General features: G+C 43.8%; 1 protein-coding gene and 1 long non-coding RNA gene across 3 annotated transcripts in view; one reads left to right on the forward strand and one right to left on the reverse strand.

Annotated features, from left to right (window-relative positions):
- Window positions 1–7503, reverse strand: part of LOC129386243 (uncharacterized) — a 525736-nt gene extending 518233 nt beyond the window's left edge. For both annotated transcript variants that reach the window (XR_011893867.1, XR_008613688.2), the window contains exon 1: window positions 7203–7503. This is a non-coding gene — a long non-coding RNA (uncharacterized lncRNA). The remainder of the gene's footprint in view (window positions 1–7202) is intronic.
- Window positions 1–13045, forward strand: part of LOC126536346 (guanylate cyclase soluble subunit beta-1-like) — a 231263-nt gene that overhangs the window by 175048 nt on the left and 43170 nt on the right. Inside the window, exons 4-6 of the mRNA XM_050183277.2 lie at window positions 8446–8674; window positions 9658–9811; window positions 12192–12371. Of these exons, the coding sequence (XP_050039234.1) occupies window positions 8446–8674; window positions 9658–9811; window positions 12192–12371 (563 nt within the window). The remainder of the gene's footprint in view (window positions 1–8445; window positions 8675–9657; window positions 9812–12191; window positions 12372–13045) is intronic.

Consider the following 13045-nt stretch of genomic DNA (forward strand, 5'->3'; position numbering starts at 1 on the left):
CACAAATGCGGTAAGAGGAACACCGAACTATATTCAAGTGCGAACGAAGCCACCGCAGGAAGTCTCTCTATAGCCTCCAGAGCGTTGACTGTTATGTATGAAACGGAGCACAGTGCCGAGGCAGTCAGTACTTCTCAATATTTCTAACTGCCATTACACAGTGTGTGCAAGTGAATGCTTGTGAAGGACGTGATTCTGGTCCAGGTGGGCAGCAACTGATAAAACCTTATTCCGCACGAGGTTAGATGCAGCGCAAGACGGTGACGTATTTGCCACGTGACTTATGTGCGAAAGGAAAAAAAATTCATGTTTTATATAGGTTATGTTTGGGAGATGCCCCCTTCGTGTGACCCCGGCTGCTCCTTTTCACATGGCATTACGTCCAATAGCAGGCCACATGAACGGAAGAACAAATCACATAAAACATCACTCAAACTTGAAATGAACTTAGAGAAACAAGTTCAACACACTCAACCCTAAAGTCAAGTCATGCAAGTAAGTCACGCTTAATCTTAAGGTCGACTCACATAATTACGCTATAGACAGCTTCCAGAAAGTGTCACATAAAAAATTCCTAAACTTAAAGTCCAGTCACGCAACTAGACTTAAGGTAGGGCAGAAAAGAAAACACGCAGTAAGTTTAAAGAAAGACACATGAAGTCAAGTGCGAAACGAAGCTGATTGGTGTTGTAAAAAGCTCACCCAAAACATCATTTGTTGTCTCGTCATTATACACTGCACGGCACAGCATCAGGCCTAAACCAAACCCGCGCGACGTTCGTTGAGTTGGACCGCCAGCAGATCATCATGGACAGCAGACAGCAGAAACAAGAAAATAGTACCGGGTATTTTGCGGCGAAGCCAAAACACAGGAAACCACGTCATTTGGCAAGTATATTGGTAGGGTAATATACAGAAAGGATTTAGTTTTATCCTCACTGTCTGTGTGCTCTCCTCTGGTATCACTTACATAAGCAGTACGCTAAATCGATAAGAGGATCCACTATAAATAGTCGTTCCGGCCAAACTGCTCGCTTATTCGCGCTACTTCGCACAGAGACATGGTTTATCTGCGAGCTTTTTTTTTTTAAGTCATGTCCGAGCGCATTACTTGCAGAATATGCCTATAAATAAATCAAAGTGCGAATCTTTCATATGGGCAAACCCAAAGCGAAATAAATCAATTTTATCAGTGGAAGGTAGTATGGCACCACCTACAAAGAACGTAGTAGTTGGCGGGTACATAATAAAGTGCGGGGCCGGTATCAGCCTCCTGGCAACACACACCACCACTGCTGCCTTTATCGAAATACACATTTCTCGTCCGACGTTGCCACTGGCGAAGTGTTCCTTCTGATTCACATTAGACGAAACAGGTGTATTGCGGCACATGCACGTGTTGATACTCAGAAATAAGGCACCCCACCATTCACACAGCACACCGTGAGGTTTAATGTTGGAAATATCCTCAGTGATGCAAAGCGCCAAGCACTGTCAATAACTGAACTGAACCCAGTTACCGCGGGAAAAAAAGCGTACACTATGCGCTTAACCTTCCAACTGGCGATTACCTTATGAGCAAGTGCGATTGCTGTTCGTCGAAACAGCGCTGCAACGGCCTGAACGAGTGGGTCGACTCCCGAGCAGGCATGCATTTTAATTGGTAATATTGCGATAGAAATTATACGGACAGTGCAAGGGAATTTTGGCTGTCGCCGTTGCTGACATGCTGTCTCGAATAAACTCGAAGTGTGCGGAGAATTAGTGGCCTGCGCGCGGTATGCAGGTGGTTAGGTTACGTCAAACATCCAGATGAAAGAAAGCATCGTGCCTTGGCTTGCCCAGACTGCTGCTACTAATAATCATACATGAAGCTCGTCAAATTTAACAAGCCTGACGACGCAGTTTTGTACGGAAACACCACTCTATAGCAAAAAAGCCCGAGAAAAATTACGCGAGCTCGCCTTTTATGCGAACAACGCTGGAATTTTACAATTAGGAAAAAAAAAACGCGAAAAATTAACGCCGCTGGTCGTCCGCCGATGGGCGCTATCAAGCGCGGGAATAGTAATTGCACGAAGACTGGTGCGAATAAGTCAGAACAAAGAGTTCTCAAAATGTAATTGTGTGACTGGAAATTGAGGTAACACAAAGCCACGACAAGAACGGTATCTTCTCACACAATGGGTTGCCGTCGGAAGTGCTAGCTGAATGATATCGACTGGCTGCAGTAAATTTCTCAGTAAAAAAAAAAAAAAGTCCAATGAAGAGCGTTTCACCGGACTGACACAACAACGGAGACACAGCGGCATATTCGCAGTGCATTCATAAATGGACACCTCGGTCGGTGTAGTTGTTTTCTTGTCTCAGGTAACAAGGTCAGTCAAACTGCACGCAAAATGCAACGCTGGTCGTTCCGGACCGCGAGAAGTCGCGAAAAGAATGGGTCAAAAAGTGGCTCGCTTTTTATTACAGCAGGCAAATTTAGTCTGAAAATTCATTGAATATTTTTACAATTCTGCGGGGATTTTACAACGCTGCCTTCCTAATAGTAACGCAATCGTCTAAATCTCACAATTGAGATGGGTGATTTGTATAATCGTTTCTTCTTGAGTTAAGTGTCGCCGGAAGAAAGCACGCTGTTAAGTATCGAGTGCAGCTTGAGCACAGAAACAATATTCCTGGTGCGGGCCCGTTGGTGTCGCTGTAGCCTCATTTTTTTTATCATCTGTATCTTTATTGAAACATTACCAACTTTAGCTCTGCAATAGTAAGATATTTAGCAGCCGAAGCATTTTCTACTTCAGTCTTTTCACAGCAGCTAACTTACAACAGATACGAAAAAAAAAAAAAAAAACATTTAGCTCATACCAAATGTTCTTGGCTAAGCCCATTATTTTTTTTTTTTTTTTTTGAACTACGGCAGGTCGTACATCTGTAGTTACCATTTGATTCTGTTATATGGTAATATGTGTTCTGGAATGTATGCATGAGTAGATACGTCAGCCGTCTAGTACATATAACTATGAACTTGTGTGCGTGCTTCCACTCTTTCGCGCTCTTTGACTTGTTTACGTAACTGCCCCCGTGTGTGTCTCTTAGCGTCCTTTTACTCTCTCCTGTGCCTTACTTGAATGGTGCGTGCCCGTCGCACCCGTTGTCCCTGACAAAGTCGATCTTGGTTTCGATGAGCGTAATGGACGGAGTGCGTGTGCACTTCTTTTTTTTTTTTCTTCTGTTTTCTATCGCAACTGCTTCCCACGTTTTTCGCTCTGTTTTGTGTTAATGTATTGATAAATATTTACAAAATTGTATTGGAAATGTCTATAGTTTTTTTTTCATATTTGGTTTTGTTTTGCGATTCAACATGCGAGACCACTAGAGCTTCATTCAGATCTGTAACATTGCGAGAAAGGTATCATTACTAAATTCCTCACGAGCATATTGCAAATGTTTTGTAATTTCTTAAAATCATCTAGGCATATATGGCACATTTCCAAGACAATAACAACCAATAGCTCCGAGGTTTTTTATCGAGAAGCACTACATGCAGGAGAAGCATGTGTCAGTAGGCGGTTGATAGTCAGTTAAGGTCGGACAAGGACATAGTGAGGCACGAAGGCATTATTGAACACGTAGCTTCGGGGCATGAAGAAATATTTCTAAAACTAATTGAAATCGCTTGCATTCAATACATAAGGGCCACCTGCTCAAATAACTATTTTAATAGTTTTCAAGACCTTCCCTTAATACGCTGAACGTACATTGTGCACTTTCTTTAACAGAACCCATAGGCTCAGTTTCGTGTGACCTGTTTGATGCATAGGACAGGTGCCAGTGCTATATAACGTGTTTAATACTTGGCTGGACGTCATCCTTCTTGAGAATTTCGATGTCGACACAATAACGAGGCAAAAGGATTTTAACACTCTTTTCTGGCGCAGCACGCTTTATTCTCTTATTAAGATTATTCGTGGCTTTGCCGAAAGGAGCCTCACCCCCCCCCCGCCCCCTGATACACACTTTTGCCATACTAATGAAACGAACGACGTAAACAGTGTCGAGCAACATTAGTACTTGCACAACTTTATTTAAATGAGTTCAAGACCATTCAAGCATCCCAAGATTCTTGCATGGCAGCTACGTAATAATTTTAAAAAAGAAAGTTGCATGTGTGGGAGCAATGATTGTCTGCACAAAGAATACGCTGCACGATGTGTATGCAAATATTGACATATGCCGAAATATTTTCTAAAGATAGGCTAATCAAGGGGCCGCCCTAAAATCTATCGGACTTGAAAGAGAATAAACCATCAATAAGAAATTGTTTCCTAATGTTCAAGCGGACTTTCTCTCACTCTTCTTTTTCTTTTTTTTTTTTTTTTTGGGGGGGGGGGGCATCCAGATTAATGTCATTTATGCTCAGCATAAGGCACGCATAGCTGAACTGCTGCAGCAGGTCTATGCGCAACATTAATATTAGATCAAAAGATTTCTTATGCTAGTCTGCTGCTTAGCTTATATTTCAGTACAGCAGTCACACCGCACAAGCGCGCGACCACGCCAATCTGCTCCGGAAAACATTTCTCCATGTTCTTCCCTTCCTATTACGATAATGGAGCGCCTCCTAGCTCCCCAAGAGTTGGCAGAACTCTAAGCTCACATGTTACGTCAATTTCTCTAGTGCTTCTCCGTAGTAATGCTTCGGCAGCTCTTTACCTTCGCGGGCTTGCGATACCTTTATGTATAGTTCCTCAGTCGGTTGATGACGCCTGTGGTCTCTAGTAAGCATATTTTCCGCTTTTGGCCTCACTGTGGAGGTGTAGAACACGTAAAGGCTGACACATCATCAGAACCTCTTGGCAAATTTTCGGCAAAGTTACAGGTTGTGCAAAGGAACACTACACACAGGCACACAGGACAAGCGCAGCGTCCTGTCATGGCTGAGTGTCACGTTAAATTGTAAAAGCGAATTCCATTGCCGACAAATGCGTGTCCTATGAAAATCGCTTCACATTTATGAAAGCACGACATGAAAAGCCCGTTCATTATCACGTTTCTTGTGCACGTGACAAAAATACAACTATTTTCGTAAAAATGTTCTTTCAATACATGCAGGTCAGTCAGTTCTGATATTTAGTTGCAAAATTTTAAGTAGAAATATGTCTCCAAAATTTAATAAACAAAGTTCCAAGTTTTAGTGCTGCTGTATATCCATGTAGCATGTTAGGCATTGCTAGTTTCTCAATTGCTTGCGTAGAATCCTAGGCCACAGTTTTTTAGAGCTAGGTTTCTTGATCGATGAAATTTTTTCGATTCATCTTGTTAAGGGGTAAGGCAATTGAGCGTTTTATTTACTTTGGCCTCATTTTTCTGCAATATACCCGTACCATGTAAGCTAACTTAAAATAGTTTAAAGCTGCTGGGCGCCTGAGCATAGGAAGTTTTGCTCCGGATGAATTTCTACTATAAAGCGGCAACCTCAAACTTAGGGAGAACACAGCAGCATGCGGCAACTGGCTGCTCCGATGGTACGGAGTTTGCTTGTAGCGCCAAGCGCGGCGCGAATTTTTACGAACCTGAATTCACTCATTGTCAGCAAGAACTGGACGGCTCTTTAGCCTATAATCGGGAACATCGCGCACCGCAGATAAGCAAGCGATAAAGAGAAACTGACAAGCACGCGGTTTCTTGGCGCACGTGGAGCAAATTTCGCTGAGTCACGTAAAATGGCAGCCGGCACCGTAACAGACGATGTGGAAAAGACGGCGATCTCCGTGCCCTGCCAATTGGTTTCCGTACGAAGATAATCAACTACATGTAGCACAGATTTGCCACCGCTGATAACTTGTTTTCCTTACCTTCATCGATCAGGGACCGCTCTTCCACTCCAACAGTCGGCATAGCCTGCCACAACACTCTTGTTTGAACCGGGTTGGCGTAGTCGCGCTTTTGTGAAGTGCTCCGAGCAGACGGTAGGTAGCCTTTGTAGTACATCTGCTCCCATGTGAGCCACACTAGCACTCCCCATTTATCCTAATTTCGCCGTATGTCACATCCGAAAAATGGGCAAAATACCGTGTGATCATGACTAAAAATTAAATTATGGGATTTTACGTGCCAAAACCACAATTCGATAATGAGGCACGCCGTAGAGGGGGGAGGGACTCCGCAAATTTAGACCACCTGTTGTTCTTTAACGTGCACCTAAATCTAATTACACGAGTGTTTTCGCATTTCGCCGCCATCAAAATGGGGCCGCCGTGGCCGAGATCCGATCCCGTCATAATTAAAGAACATCTAAACGCGAAACCAAAGTTGACAGTACGAAGAAGCGCCGAAAACGTTCTATCCTCCTAGGCACAGCTTGAAAAGTGAAGTGCACCTCGGTCGCCGCGCCGGTAGCTCGAACTTGTTGTAAATCAAAACGCAAACAGTGACTGCTACGTAACTCATTGTTTTCTTTTCTTTTGGTTTCTCGCGTGCTCATGAACATTCAAAGGTGGTAAGGGCAAAAAAGAAAAAACCTGGTCACCGAAATGCTCTCCAGCGTAACCAGTTTGTGCAGCAAGCATTCAAAAACATTCGGCAAATATAAAATGCAAGTTTTCTTCCCGTGGGAAAAATGAAGAGCAACCGATAGCATCCAACGAATCGAAATTTCCATCTGCACATCAGCTACCATCAATCGACCCATGTGCATCTGTCAACAAGTAGCTTCAGTTTATTACACCATCGCCGAAAAATGCACCGGCACCGTATCAGACGACGTGGAAAAGACAGCGATTACCGTGCTTATGGCACTTGCGCCAAGCCCTGCCAATTCTCGTGCCCTGTTGGTTTCAATTCCCTGCATTGAAACTGACGAGGCTCCGGCACCTCGCAGCAGCGGGACTTTCGCCGCATAATCCTGGCCAATACAGTGCTTAGACGCAGGGACTACATTATGGATTCCCCCTGGACTTGATTAGATCCGCAAATCTCTTTTCATTCATTTAATCATCCTTATTCGCCCACATCCCATACCGCTGTATGCCCTGAGGCATTTACCCTCGCATTAAAAAAGAAATTTGCTGTGTCAGACCAAAAAATATATTCACTTGAATAAAACCACGGAAGATCTTTCGTTTCGTCCTACAGCTGTTTCGTCCTACAGATAGCGCTTGTTTCTTCATAACGAGTGCAGAAGAAAGTGTGCTTACCTCTCGTCCGCTGGGAAAAATTTTGCACTGCTGTTTTTCCCTCGAGTCGCCGCACCACAAATCCGCGCAGCGCGGTTTGTGCCTTTTCCTCAGTTTTTCTGACACTGCGGGAACATTCGCGGGCACAGAAAGGAAAGTTTTTAACTGCAGAGCATACAAAAAAAAAAACAACGCGCGCACAAAGCGGCAGGAGCAGGCGAACAGAACGGCAGCCCAAGCGATAAGAGCGACAGCGCGCCGCCTGCTGGCGCAACAAATGAAGCGACAAAATTGAGATATAAGACGCCGAAACAGAAAATCGCCAAAAACACATTTTGTTTCTACACATAATTGCGTCACTTTGCTTTATTGCTATTTAGATTGAAAAGATAGGGCAACAAATGGCAATAGTTGTTGAATTCTCCTTCGTCCACCAGTGTCATGGCGTCGCTTTATTGCCAGTACCGAAACTAGCCCCACTGTCCACCCACTGTTTGCACTGTTTGCAGTGCGCAGCCAGGTTGCTAGGCGCTGTCAGAAGCTGGCACGCGTATTTTTGTGATTCCCTAATCTGTCGTTTAGACAGCGTCCCGCCTGCCCGACATACACTTTACCGCAAGTTAGTGAGGTTGTGGTAAAGCACGCAGCTAGCGCATTCCCCGTACTCGTTCACGTGCTTAGTCTGACAGACAGCAGCGCTTATTTTTCCTTTCTTTAAGTCGCCATGTATATAAGCGTGTTCTCTAACTTGTATTAAACAAGTTGATAGTTTCCACCACCTACGCTCACCTTTTGTTCTTTTATGTTCGTTCTGTAGTTATTGCGTCGGTGTAACACTAAGCGCAACACAATCACGGACGTACACCAACTAGCCTCGTTCATTGCTTTACTAAACCCGTTTAATTAAGAGAAAAGCTGTTCGCTTATTTATTCCCGTAAAAAATCAAACACGAAGGAAAATTAGAACTTGTTCACCCTTCTTTCGTTCTTTGCATCAAGAGCATATTTGTACAGTAACAACGAAAGGTTATTTGACATAAAACCTAACTAGTGCAGTAAATAATTAGTAACTGGCATGTTGCATTAGCCAACCGTAATATCTCGCTACAGCATGTAGAAAACAATCTCACAGGCTATGCGTTACGTTTCCCCAGTGTAAATCAGACTTTGGAGCAACCAAAGTCAGCGTAGCGTACCACATGATACATTGGACATTACAAGTTTAAACACGCTGTAATTTTTTTTTTTTTTTTTGCGCTCTCAGAGATGAGTCCGGACGCCTGCCTCGAAGCCCTCGGGTGCCACTTCCTCTACTTTTGCCAGCAGCACGGATATGACCACATCCTGCGCGTTCTGGGCTCCAACCTGACTGACTTCCTCACAAACCTTGACAACCTGCACGACCACCTGGCGTCCACTTACCCAGGAATGAGTGCGCCTTCCTTCAGGGTTTCACCGGGACCAATGGGCAGCCTACATCTTCATTATTGCAGGTGAGAATGCAGCTGTTAAGGTTAACTCTCACATGCTCCCCCGCTTAATGCCACCTGTTTGCTCCATCGTAAGTTCTGTATATGATACAGGGTGCTTCAGCGAACGCTTTCAAAAATTCTTAAAGGTTCCCTGTGGCAGATATAGCACAATTCTAGTTCAGAAGGTGCTCTACTCCAAGCGACGGACACTACTTGCAAAAAAATGGAAATGCATAATCGCCTAATTAACAAAAAATACTAATTACCTTTTAACTAATCACCTAATAACGCATATTGCTATTTACAAATTCTAGCCATGGAGTTGGCAAGGCGGATCCACTTGGAACGAATTCGCAAGATGGCACTAGTTTCGAGATATTAATTCCCGTGCTTGCGGAGAAATGCATTGGCGTTGCAGTTACTTTCGTGCTTCAATGCATAAAACGACGTTCTGTTGAATAAGTGTGTTTGGGAACAAAGTGTCTTCGGCTAGACAAGAAAAAATACATTTTTGCCCCGAAGTTTGTTTGCAAGTTAATAATATGTCAAGTCAATTGGCAAGGTTTAACGAGCACCTGGACTGAATTTTGGAACTATGGGACGCTTTAGTGCCCATGTTTCTTACTTCAGACTCGTAATTAATGAAACTAACCCACACTTTCGCCGTTTTAAGCTTTTTACGTTTCTTGGCGAAATTGTGAAAGGAAACAACTTCTGTATTTGGGAAGAATTTAGCGGAAGCCAGAAGCACTTCGCCGATTTAAATGAGTGCTACAAAAGCGAAACACAGCGGAATATTTTCTTCGCAGTGCTAATTAAACTATCGGCACCTCTTCCACTAGCACATTCGAAAACAAAAGCAGCCCATTGCTTTCTTATCCTCATCTACGCTTTTCTTTATTATACGAAGAGTTTTGCGCTTAACGTAAAACTTATTGGAATTAGTTATCCGCCAATGACCGCTGCGATTGCTTCCATCCTCTTTATCCCGACTTCCCACACAGCGAAAGAAAGGGCTTGCACCCGATCGTCAAGGGTTTGGTGAAGGCCGTGGCACGGGAGTTCTTCGACACGGAGGTCAACGTGAACACGTGCAAGGTCACGGACCGAGGAGAACGCGTCACAGTCATCATGGAGGTGTCTGAGTGTAAGCTCAAGGTGGGGGCCTCAGATGACTTGCACAAGTTAATTTGTTACAAGTTACAAGTTGCAAGTTACAAGCGCACTTTTGAAGTGCATCATGCACGCGGGTTCACTGCGACTATCTTGCAACACAGAATGACATTACCCTATGCACGATCAAAAAGGCATTGAGCGCGGTTTCTTTGTTAAGCTTGAAGCGCCATGAGCGCATTTCGTTGGTGATTGCAGCTTCAACGCCTAGCTTCATGAAGTAGACGCGGTGACGCTGTACCATAGGTGACAACGAAAAATACTCAAAATGTGATGAATCGTTTTCGAGTGCATCGATACCGTGCCGCTACGTTCGGCGTGATGAAATACTCACAACCGTGCCGTATACTGGGTCAACGCGCCCTGAATGTCTCCGTAGTAAGCGACCACAACGAGAACACAAGTTGCGATTTAATCGAAGAACGTTCGAGAGTATCACATAAACTTTCGCACTCTCCTACTGCACAACACTCATTACGGTTCATGATTATGTTGCGCTGTTTTTCACACTGGCAAAATAAATATACATATAACAAAGAAGGAAACAAGGATGCAATCATGAACGTGCCCCAGCTAGCCCCTTCCATTGTTTTTAGTCATTGCGGACCATATAATTGGTTTGCGTAATGGTTTGACAGAGTATCGTAGTGAGACGCTGTGATACTGGTTAAAACAATTCATCACTTCTGCTCCGACGACGAGAAACCGAGGCTAGCTATCAGCCATGCGGTGCCAGCACCTGCTGATTTTATGGCGCAAACAATGAAATCAAGCGCAGTGGTGCATCAGTTGCCACAAAAAGTGGAGTTTTAATAAATTTTATTCCATGAAAGATAGAGAGACTGCTTCAGCTAGTACTATGCATTAGAGAAGAGGAAAGTGCGCGTTAAATGAACAGTGAAGCGTGGCACCACGGACCGAAGTAAGAGGCTCAACTTCTCTCGAACTGTGCACTGGATCTGCTTTATTGCTCATGGCACTCCGGTCAAATCTGAAGAGATCTCATTTATCAGTAAGTCTAGACCGCTGATGTGACTACGGAAAACCAAGTCTGGTGTTTTTAAATGATTGCCACAGCGCGCTGACTGGATTTCGACTTTTTGATACGATGGGCGTCATTGCCAAAGTCGCATGCCAAGTTCAGTGCCTCGCACTGAACTTGGCCCTCGTTGCCAGTTTTGCAGTAGTAGCTTAAGGCCAGTGGTCCAAAATATTGTCACCCAGCAGTGGTCCCTTATCGATCGATGGATGAAGAGTAGGTTACAGTCCACCTCTTGACACCGTGTTCGCAGCAGATGCGAAAGATATAGATACACTGCGTTCAATGAGATTTTCGAGAACGCAAGAGCGCTTGTGTTGTAGACGCATGCGATCAGAGAACTTTGGGAGTTCTGCAATACGAATTTGGTACGTTCATTGATAGACACACTAGATTATGTGTTATGTTAACACATATTTTTGGCTGACTAGAATATAAAATAACATGGTCTTTTAATTAAAGCGTATATATCACGGCTGGCCGGCAATGCCACCCGTTGATCCACTAACATCTACATTTCTCCTGTAGAAATTCAGTTCAGCTCGAGTTGTTCTGTGATAAGTTGCCACTTGTGGACTGTATTGTGGCTTCGATGGCGTAATTTTCCACAGTAGTGTACCAGACCAGAAGTGCAGCTCGTTAATCCCCGAATACACCACATTTAACTGCGGTGCTAACCTTACGTAAACTCTATTATAAAGATATTTTACCATAGCTACTTTATTGTTCACTAATGCAGGTATTTCTACATCGTTAGATTATTCAACTTTCACGCATACGCTGCCCGATACGAAGTGTAGACACCAAGTAACTCTGTCTTCTCATGATTGCAACGTCTCAACACAATGGTTGTAATGTATTATGAAAATGACCGTTGAGACACATTCTTTTGAGACACCGTCAACATTCTTTCTTTCTGTCCTCACAATTTAGTCCCCTTTGCTCTTGCCCTATACTACAAGATAGCTAACAGAGGATCAGTCTGGTTAACCTTTCTGCGTTACCCTCATCACTTCTGTCTCTTTCCCGGTCTTCTCGACAATATTTTCGAGCATCCTTATTGCGAGACATCTTCCGCAACTAATACGGTTTATGGCGTTCCGTTAGTAGCATTCTGGCGAAGTCCCGCATGGTCTTTCTCGTTTTTTTTTTCTCGTCTTTTTATTCTTCTTTTTTTTTTCTTTAGCTACGTCTCAACAGAGTGCTTTTGACGTAATTTGCCCTTATCGTAATCTAGAGCATTAGTGGTACAAACGTACGCTATGTCTTGTGGTTATTCTTTCTTTCATAAGAGCCGCGGTAATATTTGTTTTCGTTTCGTTGCAGCTCGCCCCCATCGAAATCCCGGGTCTGATGCAAAAGAGATCATCCTTTACATCGGCCCACATCACCGACCACCTGAGCCAGAGCCCGCAAGACCTGCCCGTAGACACGAAGACCTTCTGCTCTGCCTTTCCTTTCCATGTTATCTTCGACCGAGACTTTGTTATTCACCAGGCGGGAAAGGTACGTCTATTATCGCGGAATGCTAATTACAGGCGAGCGTAAACTGTAATGTGTAAATGGAATACTAAATAGCAACGCTAAATCAAACTATCAAACTAGTAATATTTCTCAAAACTGCATTTAATTTATTACGCTAAAAAGCGTTGTTTATTACTGGAGAAAATGATTGCCAGACTTCCTCTGTGTTGAACTTCCCGCCGAAATCGCAGCACCGGCACTGTAGTGTGACGTCATGGATTTCATTTTATCGTGTATGCGCTGTTTGGAGCTCTGAAAGATTTCTTTTCTTCTTTTATTAGCGACTATTGTTCATTGGTTTCTTTAAATTTCAATGTTGTTCTTCCTCACTTATAGTATCAAATAAAGATACCGCGAAAGACGCTAACAAAATTTATAACATCACGACGAGATGGTTCACGAACTTTGGCGGGGCGTCTCCACCAGTTCTTTAATGTCGCGTGTTACCTTGCTTACGGTAAGAATGAACGTTTTGCTATTCTGGAAGCGTAATTTACAATGCAGTTTAACTAGCTTGTCCTCCTGGCTGTCCCTTTGCAGAAGAGCACGTTTGGCAAAGGCTGTGTCACGTTTACCGATCCTTGAACCACAGTTGCTGAAATTGCTTTGGACAAGCTGTCGCTTTTCAGTGCGTAGCCCCGGTTTCTTCCACTTTC

The sequence above is a fragment of the Dermacentor andersoni genome, chromosome 4 (genome assembly GCF_023375885.2).
Source record: "Dermacentor andersoni chromosome 4, qqDerAnde1_hic_scaffold, whole genome shotgun sequence".
Taxonomy (NCBI): Eukaryota; Metazoa; Arthropoda; class Arachnida; order Ixodida; family Ixodidae; genus Dermacentor; species Dermacentor andersoni.